Raw genomic sequence first — 20,833 nt, 5'->3', positions numbered from 1 at the left:
CTTTATTACAGTGGACTTATACTTTATATCTTTTAACTTTACAAAGATCTGTAGGAGGTGCTGTTTACAGTCGGATTATGATTGTTTACAGTTATGCAAATTTAAATGAGGTGTTCAACAAGTAGTTTTCATCATTATATATGTAATCAACATATTAATTCAAAAAATATGGGTCGGTTTTATAACTCAATTCCTTTTCAATAAAACGGGGAGGAATGTAGTAATAATCGGTATTATTAAGATCATGCTCGACATTCCCGATAGTCTAATCAGCTGATTAGGAACCCGGGAAAAGTCAGTTGTATACACACACACACACACACACACACACACACACACACACACACACACACATCACGTAATTCACAACAATATAAACAAAACAAAATATACAGAATTTCTTAAGCCCTTTTCCTGAATCAGTTATGTGGAATAACCTTGTCTTACTCAATCTGTATAAATTGGAAAGAGAGAAATTCTGTTTTGTCTACTCTTTTATTAAATAAACAATCTGTTATTAAATCATCGTCATTAAAAATGCACAATATTATAAACAATATGACATAAATTAACACAACTCACAAAATAGATAAGCCCAACCATACAAAAGATGCATTATAAAACGTACACGTATATACAGTACCTTACCTGTATAAATGAGAAACATTCATTAGGAAAACTTCTATCTCGCCTCTTTCTCTGTTCCTCTCGCATAGGTTTCCGAATTCCTTACTATATTAATCTCTTCCTAAACATTTAAAAACCTGACTTCTGATTTCACTTTGCATTTGAATTGAACAATTGTTTCCTTCGAAACCTTTTACATTTAACTACACCGTCAACTTTATTTACAATTTTTGCTTAATTTTTATTTGATATACATAATTTATGATAACGAATGACCTCTGGTCTATCGAACCATACAATTTTATCTGTTACGCCTCCGTTCTGGCCAATCCAGTGCCATAAAAACCAAGTTCTTAATATCCATAATCACTAGAAACCTTTATTAGCGAGTATCCCTTGCGTTGAAAGTTCATGGGCCTCTGTCCAGCATGAAAAGGTGAAGACCACGAACAGTGACCAATTCCACAACTCCCATGCAGAATACAAAATAGAAAGCTGTACAAACACAGACCCTGGATATACTAGAAGTGGGATCAGATGTCTAGGAGAAGTAAACATCCCCTGTCGACCGGTTACACCCGCCGTGAGCCCTATATCTTGATGAGGTAAACTGAGTAATCAGTCAGAATCAGTGCATAAAGAACGGCCGAACAATTGGTATGAAACATGTCAGACAACATTCACTTCTATTGTTTTCCTCTTGGTACATCCAATATTTTGCTATTTCTTTACAAATTTATGTTTGTACTTTCTTTGTCATTATGCATTTTTTGTTATGATAGCCCCCAACACACCAGAGATGGGATCTGGTGCCTAGGAGAATTAAATATATCTCGTTGCACGGTCCCACCCACCGTGAACCCTATATTTTGATCATGTAAGCGACCGTACTCAAAATTAGTATGTGTTGATTGATTTGAATTGATCATACGAAGAACATGCTCTTGCGTATCAATATGATTTATTCTGGCTTTAATCATTTACTCTTGCAAGCTAAGATGCTTTGATAGGAGGCGTAAGTAATGTAAGGGAAATGTGCAAGATAACGAACAGTTCTCAAACTTAAAACTCCTATAATAAATACTATGATATATTTTATAAGCTTGTTCTGCGTAAAGTCAGTTTTTAAATCGAGGTAAGCTACTGACAATCAAGTTGATGGTACAGGGATTTCAACAGTCTCGATTGAAGTCAGCATTTTGCAAATTCTATGGTCGTTATAACGATCTACTTCATCAGTACAACCTCGCATTGGGTCAAATGCTGTCTGATGTGCTTCATACCGATTGTTAAGCCGTTCTTGGCACACTGATTTTGACTGTGGATAACTCCGTTTACCTGATCAGGATAGAGGGCTCATGGCGGGTGTGACCGGTCAACAGGGGATTCTTACTCCTCCTAGGCACCTGATCCCACCTCTGATGTGTCCAGGGGTCCGTGTTTGCCCAACTATCTATTTTGTATTGCTTATAGGAGTTATGAGATTGATCACTGTTCGTTATCTTCACCTTGCACAAGCTACTGACAAATAAGTTGATGTGACAAGGGTTTCAACAGTTTCGTTGAAAGTCTTCGCAAATTATATGGTCGATATAATTATCTTAATTGCAAATGCAACCTGTCATTAGGTCGAATGCTGTCCGACAGCTTTTATACCAATTGTTAGGCCGTTCTTTACCCACTGATTTTGGCTACGGATTACTCTGTTTAAGTGAGGAGGATAAAGGATTCACGGCAGATGTGGCCGGTCGACAGGGGATACTTCTCCTAGGCACCTGATCCAACTTCTATTGTGCCCAGGAGTCAGTGTTTGTCCTACTCTTAATGTTCGATTGTTTATGGGATTTGTGATATTGATTACTGTTGGTTATTTTCACTTTTCATAGAATTTATTAAACATTAGCAAGTTATCTAAGGGTGCTCAAGACCCGAGAAAATTCATAAATGACCAGAAAGAGATGTTACACATTCATTATCAGATTGTATAATTCTGTCGTCTCTTACGATAGCTGTGATCAACTATCGTGTGTGTATATCGTATAATATGGACAACATTTGAGGATTTATAATAGTAAAATTATTGACAGCTTGGTGATACTAAATTTCCAAACTTATGTTCTTCTTTAATAAGTCAAAATTGTACTTTGGATCACTTGATTTAGTGGTGTGACACAATCACAAAAACAACAATAAACTTTTGTATAAACTGTACATGGTTGTATCTTATGTTATCATTGTGATGTTGAGCAAATTGAACATGTGATGGCTTCCTTAAAGGCATGCGCTTCATGCGGTATTTATTCTATTGTATCATTAGAATTTAAGATTTATAATGATTATGTCAAATTGCACTACATTACTTTAACCAAGTATATGTTATATTTGGGTAAAAATAAGAATACATAAAAATATGTTTTGATATATCTCATTACCACATCAATCAAACTATCTACGTCACCAATTAATCAATGTTTACGGTATGTTTACTTATTTTAGCGCACTGATATTAGCGTTGAACAGTTAACATTCGGAGCTGGGTTAATGAACACGTATCTTCAAAAACTTACAACACATTTCATGATTGCTAACATCAATACGCAAAGTACAGTTTTCATGTCACTCTTGTGAATTGCAGTAGACCTTGAGAAAGAGTTCATAGAAGTTTGGTCATCCACACATCTAGTACCGACAAACTTGACAGCGTTGATATCAGCTAGTCCGGACAAAACAGTCCTGAGGACGGCGTTACCCGTAGGTACGTTGTTTTGTGGGGTACAGGTGGTTGGAATGGCAGGGTCCATCAATACGCAGTCTCGGTAAACTATATCGGCATTCACAGTCACTAAATACAATACAAAAATGTATCACCACCATGAATGTGAAACTACAGCTAGTGTTGATGCTAAAAAGTATCAATTTCTTCAGATTTGGTCACCTGAACATCCATTATCATCATCTAATATGTAGCCAAATTTGAGTAATTCAATTGGCTTTAATTACAAAAGAGTAAGATCGACATTTCGGCTTTTATTCTCTTTTTTTAAAGGGGAGTGACAATAAGAAAAAAGGTATTGACCTTGAAGACTAGTATATCATTTAAATATCATCTTGAGACCTCCAAACAATGTTAAAACATTATTCCAAATTAACATAAGTTCGAATTCGCATAGATCTTTATGTTGCGATATTAGAATTTCTAGAATGCGGCTTTAATTTGTCTGACCTTGAAAAATACTTTAGCTTGAAAAAGATAATACAGTATCTTTTTCCTTAGACTTCTCTCCCATTCACTTCTTGGATTGTTGATTTTAATGCGAGATCTGTGTCTTTTGATTGACTTTGTTGTTTAATCGTGTTCTTCTGACAATCATATTATTTTTCATTGCCAGAGCTATTTACCATATCCGAAGAATCAATGGTACGGACAACCAACTATTGTTATACCCCCCGCAACAAGTTGTGGGGGGTATACTGGAATAGGGTTGTCCGTCTGTCTGTCCGTCTGTCTGTCCGTCCGTCCGTCCGTCCGTCTGTAGACGCAATGGTTTCCGGGCTCTAAAGCATTATCCTTTCCACCTACCGTCACCATATCATATATATGGACTACCCATGGGATGAAGATGTTCCCTATCGATTTTGGGGGAAAAGGTCAAGCTCACTGGACATCGAAGTAGCAATATGGTTTCCGGGCTTTAAAGCGTTATCCTTTCCACCTACAGTCACCATATCATACATATGGACTACGCATGGGATGAAGATGTTCCCTATCGATTTTGGGGTCAAAAGGTCAAAGGTCAAGCGCACTGGACATCGAAGTAGCAATATGGTCTCCGAGCTCTAAAGCGTTATCCTTTCCACCTACAGTCAACATATCATACATATGGACTACCCATGGGAGGAAGATGTTCCCTATCGATTTTGGGGTCAAAAGGTCACGTGCACTGGACATCGAAGTAGCAATATGGTTTCCGGGCTTTAAAGCGTTATCCTTTCCACCTACAGTCACCATATCATACATATGGACTACGCATGGGATGAAGATGTTCCCTATCGATTTTGGGGTCAAAAGGTCAAAGGTCAAGCGCACTGGACATCGAAGTAGCAATATGGTCTCCGAGCTCTAAAGCGTTATCCTTTCCACCTACAGTCAACATATCATACATATGGACTACCCATGGGAGGAAGATGTTCCCTATCGATTTTGGGGTCAAAAGGTCACGTGCACTGGACATCGAAGTAGCAATATGGTTCGGTTTGTCATGCCATTTGTTTTTTACACTCAGAAAAGAGGTAGTTTATACCTATTACCAACACCCTTTCGGAGATTGGGGTAAGTGGGGGGTATTCTTAGTGAGCATTGCTCACAGTACCTCTTGTTTTGAACTTAATCACTCCGTATCATTATCTTCCCACTATTTTATTTCATAATCACGTTGTTTTGGAAGTTTTCTCTCTAAATCTATCTGATTTCTGTAATTTCAAGAATAATTCTATTTTCATCTCGACCCGACCATGGTACAAATTCTCTACACCATCTGACGTCAGTAAACACGCTTTACCAATCTCTACCCAGAGTTATCGTTCCTTACACTCACTTAGGTGAAAGCAAGGAACGACAACTCTGGGTAGAGATTGACGCTTTACAACAAAACCACCATGTTTATCACCCAGTACAACAGTGTATTATTTTTGTTACCAATGTAGTTTATTGATACTGGTCGTTTTTCGTGGTGTGTGTTATTTGTTTATGTAATATATGTCTCTTGATAAAGAAGCGGGTTGCGTCGAAAATTTGAGTTTTAAATAACCAACAGTGTCGTGGCCTTTTCAGTGCTTTTATAAATTTCTTTACTGGCGGTGTATCTTCTCAGATCCGACACTTTAAGAAAGTAGGGTGTTGTTGGGTTTTCGTGCTTATATATATATATATATATATATATATATATATATATATATATATATATATATACTGTCAACGTTTCGTCTATTAACAACATTTTCATTCATGTGTCGATTCGACATATCTTGATGAACTCGAAATTAATAAAAGACATCATAGAGTCTTCCACATCTGCTTCGTACTCGGATATTTTATTGAACATAGATGCTAACGACAAACTAACATCTTAACCTTATGACAAATGTACGGTCACGTGCTACCCTGTTAGGTTCCAATCTATAGACCATTGGTCATCAAGCTTCGGTGCAGTCAGAATATTACTCGACCTTTCTGTTTAGTCTGGAAAATGTCTTACTCTACATGACGGAAAAGGTCAATCAATTGAATTCATACACATACTCACATACAAACACTTCCGGTATGCAACCAGTATCGTTACTATGTCGTTCCAAGAGTATAATAAATTGATCTCCAGTGTATAGCTATTTATGATTCTCGAATTTTGATTTGATATTCCTTTGATACGGCAAGCCAAATTCAAAAATACTTAGTATTTACAATATAGCGTACTGTATACAGGGAAATATTCGCTCCCGTTTTATTTTCGCCCCCTTCGCTCTAGTTGTCTAGTAGGCAAATTTAAGACTGGGCGAAATTGATTGTTTGTTTTATCTCTCTTTTAACACAACTGTGTCTGGGCGAATTTAAAATGGAGCGAAACCGTTAGCAAGTGTAGAATGCTGAAAATAGAACGGGAAAAAATAAACCTGTATACAGTACTCTCAATCAAGCAGAGTTTTTGTTCTTATTGACAATAATAAAGACTTGTCAAACAAATTCGGGTGTCCACTGGCACAGTGCAGCTTCGTTTAACTGGACACTATAGAGATGAGTAATGTACCGTATATTAATTTCTTTACCAGAACCCGAAGCGTGTGAATGGTTAGAAGTCGGATAAACAAAGTTTTACCGTATAATGAACGTTATTATCATGAAACTATAATTTCTAATGGATGTTTATAGTTTATCAGATTAGTGTAAAACTATTTTTCGTGCCTTTTAATGAAAGCAGTTGGTCAAATTAGCATACCTGTGTGTGTCTAATTGATTTCCCTGTCTGTGTGTCTGTCTGTGTGCTGGAAAAGTAACTTATATTCGTGTGTCACATTAACTTACCTGTAGTGAGTACTGTGTCGACTCCAACAGTCACAGTACCGGTATAGGTCCCACACTTGTACACTTGCCCTGAGGGAGGATTAGCGGGACAGCGCACCAATCCCACACCACTCGCCGTCTGCCCAGCAGGAGTACTGGCGCAGAGCGGACTTTTAGGTAATACAATGTTTTGAAGTATGGTAGGGACATCTTTTATAGTCACGTGAGTACATTTGGAGCAATCTAATCCTACAATATTTTCAACAAATTTTAGAATTACGTTAATATTGATTCTGTGTATATGATAGGTTTCAGAATATATAATGGAAAAGCATTATCACAAATTTCATTTCTCATCTTACCAACCCTGTGATACTAAATGATACATTACATATGGTCAGTGAAATCCAAAATAATAATGATTACTTGTTGATCATGCTCAAATTCGATAACTAATTCATTGACTATAATAATAATAAAATCGTCTATAATTCTTACTTTTAAAAGATCATAACTTTATTTTGATCAATCACATAAAAACTAACCATTTGTCGATCTGCTGTCGGAATTAAAAGAAAGAAAAGTTTGGCGGTCCCCCCCCCCCATATTTTTTTATAATCTACCGTTGAATGCAGTAATAGGGCACCTATTTTATCCACTCGGGCTTTTTTTTCTTATCCATATCATCAATTACATTGCCTCGCCATTCAAGGTACTTTTAAAAATCACTTTAACAGGAAAGAATATGGGTAATCCCATATCCATAATATTCGATTTAACATGTATATGACGTCTAGTAGTGTATAGCTTTACACCAATAGTTTGGTTGTTCATTCATGCCATTGATTCGGCTACCTTGCTCATTTGAGGCCATGGAAAATATTCATTTTTAAACAAGAGGCCCACAGGCCTTATCGGTCACCTGAATACAAGTGAAAAAGTATCACTACTCCCACAGGCTATGAAATTTAGAAAACAAATTCCTGTTCTGAACATATAAGCTAAATCTTAATATTCAGCAACAGTATAAAACAAGATGTGTTCTTAAAATTTCACTGCCCTCAAAAGTGCATACACTGATGAAAGGTTTTAAATAATAGGTGTATTAACATTAAAACATCAAATGATATTACTAATTTGGACCTATCCTACAGTCATAACCCTGGGTTGCGAAATTCACCATTTTTGTACATCCTTTTCTGCTATTCCTAAGTATGCATTTAGATTTTATACAATATCCGCAAACTTACGCATGAATACTATATACTAAGTTTGGCCCACCCTGGGGTCAGAACCCTTACTCTGAGGATCATCAAATTTACAAGTTTGGTAAAAGACAACCTGCTCTATCCATTTAGCTTCAATTTAGTATCAATAGCACTAAAGAAGATGTTATTTAAGTATTTTACACATAAACACTAAATACCAAGTTTGGCCCCGCCCTGGGGTCAGATCCCCTACCCTGGGGATCATGAAAACTATAATTTTGGTAGAGGCTTTCCTGCTCTACATCACTATGCATTTAGTTTTCCTTACAAGTGTGTGGTTCGTGTGAAGAACACTTCTGAATATTTGTCAATTTGGGCAGTTTTTGCCCCGCCCCTAAGGCTTCGGGGGTGGGGGGGGTGGGGGTGGGGGGGTAGGAATCCTGAAATTTACAATTGATGTCCCCCTTGTTCAAAATATGTTTCATACCAAATTTGAAAAGAATTGGAATGATCGTTATCAAGAAGAAGTTAAAAATTGTCTATTTTCACACATTTAACAACTGACCATTTTGGCACCATACCCCTATCCCTGGGATTATCAAATTTACAATTTCGGTAAAGGACTATCTGTTCTTTCTAAATATCTATTTACTTTCAATTTAGTTTCAGTAGCACTAAAGAAGACGTCATTTAAGTGTTTTACACATAAACCATGTAAACACTATATACCATGTAAACACTATATACCAATTATATATAGACTAAGGAGGCAGGAAGCGTAGAAAGTGAATTTATTTTTTTTTAAGACCAGCTTTTCGATTCATCTTGCCTCCAATCTGATTACTTTCACATAATACATATCCATCGATAATCCACCCATGTGCTATAACTTTGCACCTGTTAATAATAAACTGGACTTTTTGTGTGACTCGGCCCGAATACAGTTACATATCTTGGATAGATAAACGAGACGTAATTGCATGTCTGCACACCTTCAGCAAAATTAATCGTGCGTAAATATGTTATCAATTTTGAGCGGATGAAAATGCCTTGGGAAGAAAATGTTATTTAAGTTCAACTACACCGTCGTCAAAATATAATAATATATCAGAGTTCAACTATACACTGCCGTCAAAATATGATGATATATCAGAGTTCGGTATAAGACGTTATCGAATGACATTAATTGATGGTATACTAGTCATGATTGCTAGACCTGTCTCTTGACAGTCTCTTTTAAATAAGACACATATCATCATAATGATACGGTATTGCAGCATAAGAAGAGGCCCACGACCTTTACGTCTGTACCCTTTATCGTGGTCTCACAGTCATCCCCTATCACTAAGTAATCTCCCTTGGCTGCTTGCTTATCACTTTAATATTTTTATTCTTTCCATCTGACCTTGGAAGCCATGATTGGAAGACAGTTATGTTTAGAACATGCTCACAACATATGAACACTTGTCCTTGAAACAAAAGATTACCCGTAGATCGTCCTATGTAAAACAAGTGTAACACTTCCTGGTTTTAAAAACATGGCTTGAACATGGCTACGAGTTGCTAACTTTTCTTACTTTTAGTAGCTGGCTACTAGTAACTGGCTACTAGTAGCTAACTTTTCCTGGTTCAAGTAGCTGGCTACTAGTAGCCAACTTCTCTCTTTTTAAGTAGCCAGTTACTAGTAGCTGGTTACTAGTAGTCAACTTTACCGATCTGCTTGAACAGACTTGACTCTATACTACACAAATATCATAAATTCTAACTCTTTTTTAAAGGAAAGTTTTTGATGAATGTTTTTCTGATTTTTTCCAAGAGGATGTTTTGCATGCAATATCACAGAGTAGATATAGCTCAACTGTTCCTGGACTCTAAATACGATCGCATCCAAGATTTAAACACATTTTCTTGCCAACGAAGCTTTGAAACTTCAGACGTGACGCTCGATCAGAACAGACTTGCCCCATATTACACTCGATAGTTTCAATATGTAGACGTTTTGTTTGTTATTAGCTTTTGTAGTTTAGTTTTAGTGTTACTTTCCTTTCTATTTAGTTTTCTTTTTCTATCTAAATATTTTATCGTCCTGAGGAAGGGAGAGGTCGTCCCGAAAATTTGACAATTTCCCTGTTGTTCGTGTCGTTGGTCATTTTAGTGCTTTTTATTTTTATATCCTTATTTATTTGACCTCGCATCTACTTTAGATCCGAAACTTTGGATGTTGAGTATTGTTGGAATTTAGTGCTTTATATACATGTATATATATATATATATATATATATATATATATATATATATATATAAGCACGAAAACCCAACGACACCCTACTTTCTTAAAGTGTCGGATCTGAGAAGATACAAAGCCAGTAAAGAAATTTAAAAAAGCACTGAAAAGGCCAAGACACTGTTGGTTATTTAAGTGTCGTGGCCTTTTCAGTGCTTTATATATATATATATATATATATATATATATATATATATATATATATATATACATGTATATCCAAATGTGAAAAATTGCCTCAGTGTCCGATAATCAATAATTGCCCCAGTGTCCGGTAATCAATAGGTAATATATTATATAAAATATGACAACACATTGTAGATTTGAAGGTCTGAACATTTTTTTAAATATGAAAGCGCTTACGTTTTACAACACGACGTTTTACAACGTGTTGTCATATTTTATATAATATTTTACCTATATTCGACTCGACTTGCCTAGATTAGATGGTCGAGCGGTCTGGCGCGCTGGTTACATGCTGCTAGGAGGTTTGGTTCCGCAGGTCGTAAGTTCAACCCCGGGTAGGGGCGGAAGTGGGTATCCAAATAAAGTGAAATTTTCTGTACTTTATATCAAATATTTCTTCACTTAGGGCAGTTATGTTCATTTAAGAGTTCATTGCTATTTCTGTGTTTTATATATATACATGTAAATATATAGCACAAACAATTATAACACCCAACCTTACGTTTACCTCTAGGATCTAAACGATACATATGATAATCAATTAATTAATATATAAAGCACTAAATAATCACAACTATGTACTATAAATTTTCGCCCCAGCCCGGGGTCGAACCAGCGACGTACGGCACCCACCGCCTAGCAAGATTGTCAAACCAGTGCGTAAGTCCACTCGGCCACAACAACTTCGAGTGGACTTACGCACTGGTTTGACAATCTTGCTAGGCGGTGGGTGCCGTACGTCGCTGGGGCGAAAATTTTCAGTACCTAGTTGTGATTATTTGGTGCTTTATATATATATATATATATATATATATATATATATATATATATATAAATTGATGATCAGATGGAGTTCAATCACATAACATTTATTTCTCTACAGGCTGTTTCGTAAGGGGATGGTTTCCCCTCACTCGTCGGGAGAAAAATGACATCTAACGAAAAACATCCGCATGGCTGAGAATATGTTACACAGAAACATACTGGATAGTTGCTAAGCATGATTACACACAGGATTGAGTAAATAGAAATTTATGGGAATGACGGCAAGTGCTGACAAGTTCTGAACGCTTATTCAATGAAGATTTTTCGGGATGACATATTATAAAGAATTTCTCTAGAATACAAAGGTTGCACTTTTTTGAAATGTTTGAGTATGATGATGTTTTTCCTAAAATTTCCCACTTATTTTGTAGTCAATATTTTTGTCTTTCAATGTCCATATGAATTTGCTGAGCTCGGTGGTATTCTTTTTCGTGGAATTACGGAATGAATGAGTGTGGTTGGCGTATCTTAATTTGAACTCGGTGTCTGCTAGTCCCACGTAGCTCTCTTCTTGTCCATTATCGGCTCTGGTCAACTATTTGGACGTAACGTTGAACTTACATACAAGTAAACATTCCCCGTATTTGAAACCCGGCAACATTCCGCGTTACGTACACTCCGCCAGTAACCACCCGCCTTCCATACTTAAAGCTATACCATCAGGCATCAATCACCGATTGTCATCAATTTCATCGGACAAAGAGGAATTCGTCAACGCCGCCGGCATATACCAAAAAGCACTTGATGAAAGCGGCTATAAATACAAGCTAACATACGACGAATCAGCCAATTGAAAACTAAACAGAACAGCAGAAGAAATCGTTCCCGTAACATCACATGGTTTAACCCCCCATATGATAGTAACGTAAAAACAAACTTGGGTAAACAGTTTCTCAAAATTATAGATGAGCGTTTCCCGATAGGCCATGTTCTACGCCCGATTATCAACAGAAATACTATTAAAATATCATACAGTTGTATGCCATCCATGCAAAATGTAATTGACTGGCATAACGCTTCAATCAAACAAGTGCGCCAGACCGGAGATACATGTAACAGGTGTAAATGCCGAAACAAAGATCAAGGTGAATGTCGCGCCCACGGAATTGTGTATTTAGCTAGAGTCAGAGCCGATAATGGACAAGAAGAGAGCTACGTGGGACTAGCAGACACCGAGTTCAAATTAAGATACGCCAACCACACTCATTCATTCCGTAATTCCACGAAAAAGAATACCACCGAGCTCAGCAAATTCATATGGACATTGAAAGACAAAAATATTGACTACAAAATAAGTGGGAAATTTTAGGAAAAACATCATCATACTCAAACATTTCAAAAAAGTGCAACCTTTGTATTCTAGAGAAATTCTTTATAATATGTCATCCCGAAAAATCTTCATTGAATAAGCGTTCAGAACTTGTCAGCACTTGCCGTCATTCCCATAAATTTCTATTTACTCAATCCTGTGTGTAATCATGCTTAGCAACTATCCAGTATGTTTCTGTGTAACATATTCTCAGCCATGCGGATGTTTTTCGTTAGATGTCATTTTTCTCCCGACGAGTGAGGGGAAACCATCCCCTTACGAAACAGCCTGTAGAGAAATAAATGTTATGTGATTGAACTCCATCTGATCATCAATTTATGTAGCTCCGTGAGTCCACGTCGAGCACTCTAGAAGATTATATCGGAGATTTATCCCACTATATATATATATATATATATATATATATGTGTGTGTGTGTGTGTGTGTGTGTGTGTGTGTGTGTGTGTGTGTGTGTGTCGTATTAAATTCCATTCTAAAAACCCGAAGATATCATCTAGAAAAATTTTATTTGAAGGTTCAAGGATTTAGAGATATCAACCGGAATTAAGTGTTACAGACAAACGGACAGACCCAATTGAATATTATATGCTTTTTGTTAAACGGTCAAAAGTTAAACATTGTTATTCTTGAATAATTTATTTTTCTTAATCGAAAATACACATTTTTGTATACAAATATATCTATCTTACGATATTCAAATCTACTCTATACAGTGTAGCCTATACATTGTGATGTCATTCAACAATTGATATTCAACATTTAATTCCTCTCCTATTGCAAACAAATCACGGGAGGTGAATTGTGTTTTAGAAAAGTGCATCATTCATATGGATTATTTGATTAACCCCGTCCCGTTAATTTCACAACAGTTTGGATTCTCTTGACAAGGAGTAGCACAGAACTTGTAAATACGGTTATTCATACTAGACATGCTGTATTTCCGCACCAGTCGTGGTCTAAATTGTATTAGAGTTATAATGCTTCATATGAATCTCGTTCCGTTCATAACTGGATTGAGTTCACAAGAGCAGTTTGAAGCTGTGTCACGATATTATGTGATTCCCCTTTGCAACCCAACATTGTTCTGTATGGGTTGGAATAGAAAAGGAAAGTGAACAGGCATAGTGTAGAAAACAATCTGTCTGGAGTTTGCATTGGGTATTAATCTCCATTGACGGTAGAAATCCAACGTCAAATAATTTGGAAAAATTAATAAATATGCAGTTTGGTTCTAGAAAACTTTTAATAATCGCTAAAAGATTGTTGTTGTTGATATCAATAGAAAAACATTTCAGCAAATTCAGTAAATGATTTGCTCGTCACCCGTCGTCTGTATGAATGTACATGTAGTTATAAGCTTACTGTATGAATGTATATGTAGTTATAAGCTTACTGTATGAATGCACATGTAGTTATAAGCTTACTGTATAAATGTACATGTAGTTATAAGCTTACTGTATGAATGTACATGTAGTTAAAAGCTTACTGTATGAATGCACATGTAGTTATAAGCTTACTGTATGTGTTATATGAATGTACATGTAGTTATAAGCTTACTGTATAAATGTACATGTAGTTATAAGCTTACTGTATAAATGTACATGTAGTTATAAGCTTACTGTATGTGTTATATGGATGTACATGTAGTTATAAGCTTACTGTATGAATGCACATGTAGTTATAAGCTTACTGTATGAATGTACATGTAGTTATAAGCTTACTGTATAAATGTACATGTAGTTATAAGCTTACTGTATGAATGCACATGTAGTTATAAGCTTACTGTATGTGTTATATGAATGTACATGTAGTTATAAGCTTACTGTATGAATGTACATGTAGTTATAAACTTACTGTATAAATGTACATGTAGTTATAAGCTTACTGTATGAATGAACATGTAGTTATAAGCTTACTGTATGTGTTATATGAATGTACATGTAGTTATAAGCTTACTGTATGTGCTATATGAATGTACATGTAGTTATAAGCTTACTGTATAAATGTACATGTAGTTATAAGCTTACTGTATAAATGTACATGTAGTTATAAGCTTACTGTATGTGTTATATGGATGTACATGTAGTTATAAGCTTACTGTATGAATGCACATGTAGTTATAAGCTTACTGTATGAATGTACATGTAGTTATAAGCTTACTGTATAAATGTACATGTAGTTATAAGCTTACTGTATGAATGCACATGTAGTTATAAGCTTACTGTATGTGTTATATAAATGTACATGTAGTTATAAGCTTACTGTATGAATGTACATGTAGTTATAAGCTTACTGTATAAATGTACATGTAGTTATAAGCTTACTGTATGAATGTACATGTAGTTATAAGCTTACTGTATAAATGTACATGTAGTTATAAGCTTACTGTATGAATGTACATGTAGTTATAAGCTTACTGTATAAATGTACATGTAGTTATAAGCTTACTGTATGAATGCACATGTAGTTATAAGCTTACTGTATGTGTTATATGAATGTACATGTAGTTATAAGCTTACTGTATGTGCTATATGAATGTACATGTAGTTATAAGCTTACTGTATAAATGTACATGTAGTTATAAGCTTACTGTATGAATGTACATGTAGTTATAAGCTTACTATATAAATGTACATGTAGTTATAAGCTTACTGTATGAATGTACATGTAGTTATAAGCTTACTGTATAAATGCACATGTAGTTATAAGCTTACTGTATGAATGTACATGTAGTTATAAGCTTACTGTATGAATGTACATGTAGTTATAAGCTTACTGTATGAATGTACATGTAGTTATAAGCTTACTGTATGTGTTATATGAATGTACGTGTAGTTATAAGCTTACTGTATGTGTTATATGAATGTACGTGTAGTTATAAGCTTACTGTATGTGTTATATGCCATATTCTATCTAGTCATCGACATACAGTGAATTCATAGGTAGGATGACTTTTAAATTCAGAGTTGACGAATTGCAGGACTAATTGAATATAACAACTCATATTTGTAAATAAAGCTTTTGGACTGATTGCATGGGACTGCACAATGTCTGTAATGATTCATCGAAATTTACTGAAGATGTGACCAATAAAATTGCAGTAATATACCCCGTCATGATAAAAAGATTCAATTCAATGAATAAGGCGAAGCCGAGTGCGACATCATGCGAATGGACGTTTTTTGGTTGAATAACCTTTGAATAAGAGTGAATTTAGACGAACAATACACCGTTTTAGAGTTCATTTTAAAATAGACCAGCGGTAGAGCGTTCGCGGAGGTTGTAAGGTCGAACTCAGCGCGTGCCATGGTCGTATCAAAACTAAAGAGGTAAACACAGGTAGTGAATGCTCGGTCTTTCAACAAACGCTTGACATTCAGAAGTTAGAATAAGTTAGGGTCACTGGTTAAAAACGAGAACCCGTGTCCCGCCACTGCTACAACCGTAAGCGCTAAGCAGATGTCTAAATTTACGGTACTTTACCTAAAGCTGATGAAGTTTCAATAGGAGTGAAAAATTCTTGAAGGAACGTAAAAACAAACAAACATGCAAAAAAAAAAACAAACTAGAAAGTACTGATGGTTTGACAGAGATAATTTGATAAATCATAAAGGCAAAGAAAAACAAGAGGCCCATGGGCCACATCGCTCACCTGAGTCACCTTGACCCATATCTGAAGACTTTCCATATATATTTGCATGTAAAACCTTAGTCCCTATTTTGGCCCAAACTACCCTTTGCAAACTTGAATCTACACTATGTCAGAAAGCTTCCATGTAAATGTCAACTTCTTAGGCCCAATGGTTCTTGAGAAGAAGATTTTTAAAGCTTTTTCCTATATTTGTATGTAAAACTTTGACCCCCCCCCCTACTTGTGGCCCCATCCTACCCCCTGGGGGGCATGATTTGAACAAACTTGAATCTGCACTATGTCAGAAAGTTTTCTTGTAAATATCAGCTTTTCTGACTCAGTGGTTACTGAGAAAAAGATTTTAACTATATATTTGTATGTAAAACTTTGATCCCCCTTGTGGCCCCATCCTACCCCAGGGGGCCATGATTTGAACAAACTTGAATCTGCACTATGTCAGACAGTTTTCATGTAAAAATCAGCTTTTATGGCTCAGTGGTTCTTGAGAAGAAGTTTTTGCCTATATATTTGTATGTAAAACTTTGATCCCCCCTTGTGGCCCAATCCTACCCCAGGGGGCCATGATTTGAACAAACTTGAATCTGCACTATCTCAGAAAGTTTTCATGTAAAAATCAGCTTTTCTGACTCAGTGGTTCATGAGAAGAAGATTTTTAAAGATTTTTCCTATATATTTGTACGTAAAACTTTGATCCCCTATTGTGGCCCCATCCAACCCCCGGGGCCCATGATTTGAACAAACTTGAATCTGAATTATGCCAGGAAGCTTTCATGTAAATCTCAGCTTTTCTGGCTTAGTGGTTCTTGAGAAGAAGATTTTTTAGTGACCCTACCCTAATTTTGCTTTTTCTTGATTATCTCCCCTTGGACGTGGGCCTGGTCCTTCATTTGAACAATTGAGAATCCCCTTTACCCAAGGATGCTTTGTGCTAAGTTTGGTTGATATTGGCCCAGCGGTTGTTGAGAAGTTGAAAATGTGAAAAGTTTACAGACGGACGGACAGACGGACGGACGCCGGAATTCGGGTGATCAGAAAAGCTCACTTGCGTTTTCAGGTTAGGTGAGCTAAAAATTGCAGGACTTTGTACAAGTTTAGAGTAAGACTGTAGATATGGGTAAACTCTATCAATTAACGCCTGTACATGCGAATAGTGATTGTTTTTAGTGAATTGACTGAGAACTCTCTCTTGTTCGTGACAACTTGCAGACGATCTTGTCAAATAACTCGTCTGCTTTTATTCCTCGAAGATTTTGCTTTAAATGTTAGTTTCTCCTGGTGCATTTAAAGCGAGAAGATAAAACTCATTTACATAGTTTGCTGTGTATTTGAACATGTAACTCAAAATAAAAATTGCAACACATTCTACTTTGATATTTGATTCTAGGATTTTTATGAATTTTATGCTTTTTGCTGGAAAATTAGTGTCATAACGAAGTTTTCGTATATATTCTTAACTTAGATAATTAATTTAAAATTAATTGTTGTAAATGACACACTTATTTTTTATATACAATATTACAAGGAAATACATAGGTACGAACTAAAAATTGCACATTTCATGATCTCAAGTGTCTTTACAAAATGAGAGATGATGCACTTTTATTCTTGATAAATACATGTATATTTATAATTCATTAAAAAAAAGCAGGAAAATATACAGTTCCAAAATATATTTAAATCACTCAATAAAAAAAGCAGGAAAATATACAGTTCCAAAATATATTTAAATCATATATATAACATGTTGCCTAGAATAAATTCTTCAGTATGGGTTGGAATAGGAAAGAAAAGTGAACAGGCATGGTGTAGAAAACAATCTGTCTGGAGTTTGCATTGGGTATTAATCTCTATTGACGGTAGAAATCCAACCTCAAATAATTTGGAAAAATTAATAAATATGCAGTTTGGTTCTAGAAAACTTTTAATAATCGCTAAAAGATTATTGTTGTTGATATCAATAGAAAAACATTTCAGCAATTTCAGTAAATGATTTGCTCGTCACCCGTCGTCTGTATGAATGTACATGTAGTTATAACGATCGGTGTCTGTTTGAATACTGACACCGTGTATGAGATTAGTTGGGATGATCTTGCAATAAAAGAAATACAAAGTGCAGGAAATAATATGAAAAACGGTCATTGTAAATTATCACGGCTAAACCAAAGTCGTGACCTAGTGGAGAAGTTTATCTTTCCTTTTTTAACAAAAGAAATACAAAGTGCAGGAAAAATATGAAAAGAGAGTCATTGTACATTATCACCATAGGCACTCGATGTTTTAAAAATCTATGATAAGACAATTGTCTTCCTGTAAACACAATATTCACGAATATTTTTACAAGAAGACAATTTTTTTTATTACAGATATTTAAAACGTCAAGTGCCTGTGAGTATCACAGCTAAACCAAACCCATGACCCAGTGGACTTTTACTATCGTAATTGTTATGAATTATATATGAAGCATCTCTTTTGTTTTTTGGTTTTTTTTTTCTTTTTTTTTTTTTTTTGTTCTTGAGGGTTTATTAAATACGCATCTACTTTAAAACAAGTCCTTTCAAAATAGCCACTCTTGATATTCTATTCTCTCATCAAAATTGTCATGATTTTAAAAGATAGTTTGAGGTGAATACTTACCAAGAACTGTGTCCAGGGCAGTGAATATGATAACCGCAGTGAAAAAGACCTTCATCCTACAATGCTGGAGACCAACTTTAACCATTCCGGAAATTAGCGTGATGGTGACATCATCTTTTGTCAGTGGGTGCTTGTAGTCGGATATGGTCCTCAGTGAAGAAGTAGCATATAATGATATACTTGGGACGGCAAATGTCTTTTTTCGGTCATTATCAGTTGACAATACATGTAGATATTCAGCGAAGCAGAACAGTGAACGCCCTATGGCCAGACGAACGAAGCTCCGTACACTGATGTCAAGGTAACATGTGCATATTCCACACCTCGAACAAAAGAGTTGTGAGTGTACCCATTCACTTAGTACACTCCAAGTCCAAGCTTCATAGTTGGGTCATTGTATCTATAATTATTAAATCAATAATTATTAATGATTGCTAGTAATCATTAATCAAGAACGTGGTGACATAATTATGCATGCTCTCTGAACATTGGATTTCCCATTATTTAGTAAACAACCGCACACACATGTATTAGTAAATGTTTGGTGGGTAAACAACAGAAACAGGATAATTATGCTGATAAATATCAAAGCTCTCTCTCTCTCTCTCTCTCTCTCTCTCTCTCTCTCTCATGTCCCATCACTAACACTTCATTAAGATAGCATAATATGAGTACTCACCATTTTGTCTCCGGGTTTCGTTCACAAAGCGACACAAAGAAATCAAACTCGCCATTTGAAATAAATTGAAGAGACAGGAACAGTTCTGTTTCTCTTTCAGCATGTTTCTGTTGGTCACTTAAACAGATCATGTACAGAAAACAGGACACAGTTTCCGAATAGGGGCTGCCATTGAAGCAGCAAAGCGGGGTCTTTCTCAACTTGAGACACAAAATTGGGCAGATGGAAATCAGATGCGGTTCAAAAATACATTCGCATAAATTCTCTTCACAATTAACCTCCCACTTCAGTGCAATGGTTTCTGACTCATCAGCGTTTGGCATAAAATTTCATTTTCAAATAATGATGCTACTGTACAATAGGTTCAGAAGTTGTCTGCCTGTTATCGTTTTTCTTTACGTATTGTGTATACATGTATTTTGAACAGGTTCAGAAGTTTTCTGCCGGTTATTCGGTTTTTATGTATTGTGTTATTTTGAACAGATTCAGAAGTTTTCTGCCGGTTATTCGGTTTTTATGTGTTGTTTTGAACAGGTTCAGAAGTTTTCTGCCGGTTATTCGGTTTTTATGTATTGTGTTGTTTTGAACAGGTTCAGAATTTGCTTGTTTTTCAGTTTTTCTATGTATTGTATGTTTTGAACAGGTTCAGAATTTGCTTGTTTTTCAGTTTTTCTATGTATTGTATGTTTTGAACAGGTTCAGAATTTGCTTGTTTTTCAGTTTTTCTATGTATTGTATGTTTTGAACAGGTTCAGAATTTGTCTACCTGTTACTCATCTGTAAATACACCACCTCGGTGTTCTTCTACATACTAACTGCTTGTCATGTATTTTTCCACTAACAGGTTTAACAAAGTTTTTGTATTGGGGTTTCAGTCATAAACAGTTTCAGAATTTGTCTGCCAGTTTTGTTTATTTAACATTTGTGTTCCCTTATCATGTTAATGTATTTTCAACTGATATTATCCACAGATATTGCAACATGTTGTACATGGGTGTTTCATTCATGTTAGTCCATACCTTCCCATGTGACAAGGCAACATTTTGATTGGTGCTGGGTGTTTTAAACCTAGGGCTTTTTGTCTTTTTCAACCCTAGGTTTTCATGGCCTTTTTTATGCACCACTTTTGTTTCCAGTAAAGATTTATGCTGATTCCACGCACAAGTACTCTGAAGTTGAAATAAAAAATATGCTAGAGTTCCTCATTGACAATATCTTCGTGGTCTTTGGTGATCAGGTCTTCCAACAGTCTGTTGGAATTCCCATGGACACGAATTGTGCTCCTTTGTTAGCTGACCTGTTTTTATATTCATATGAAGCAGAATTTATTCAAACACTTCTACGTGAGAAGAA

The 20,833-nt window shown here is 35.7% G+C and overlaps 1 protein-coding gene across 1 annotated transcript; it reads right to left on the bottom strand.

Moving 5' to 3' along the window:
* Window positions 1-476: 476 nt before the first annotated feature.
* On the bottom strand, window positions 477-19,786 carry LOC125652101 (uncharacterized). The gene is made up of 4 exons (XM_048881076.2): window positions 19,481-19,786; window positions 18,802-19,201; window positions 6,704-6,931; window positions 477-3,469 (listed from the first exon to the last, which is right to left on the bottom strand). The coding sequence occupies exons 2-4, from the start codon at window positions 18,884-18,886 to the stop codon at window positions 3,183-3,185; spliced, it is 600 nt and encodes a 199-aa protein (XP_048737033.2). The 5' UTR covers window positions 18,887-19,201; window positions 19,481-19,786; the 3' UTR covers window positions 477-3,182.
* Window positions 19,787-20,833: the final 1,047 nt, after the last annotated feature.

Source organism: Ostrea edulis, chromosome 5 (genome assembly GCF_947568905.1).
Source record: "Ostrea edulis chromosome 5, xbOstEdul1.1, whole genome shotgun sequence".
Classification (NCBI taxonomy): Eukaryota; Metazoa; Mollusca; class Bivalvia; order Ostreida; family Ostreidae; genus Ostrea; species Ostrea edulis.
Note: the sequence above shows the minus strand (reverse complement) of the source record. Positions and strands in the feature narration are given on the sequence as shown.

Coding starts and splice junctions, on each gene's coding strand:
- LOC125652101 (XM_048881076.2), bottom strand. CDS start 18,886: ATGGTTAAAGTTGGTCTCCAGCATTGTAGGATGAAGGTCTTTTTCACT. Junction 6,932..18,801: donor TGCCCTGGACACAGTTCTTG/GTAAGTATTCAC, acceptor AAAATATTGTAG/GATTAGATTGCTCCAAATGT. Junction 3,470..6,703: donor CGACACAGTACTCACTACAG/GTAAGTTAATGT, acceptor TATTGTATTTAG/TGACTGTGAATGCCGATATA.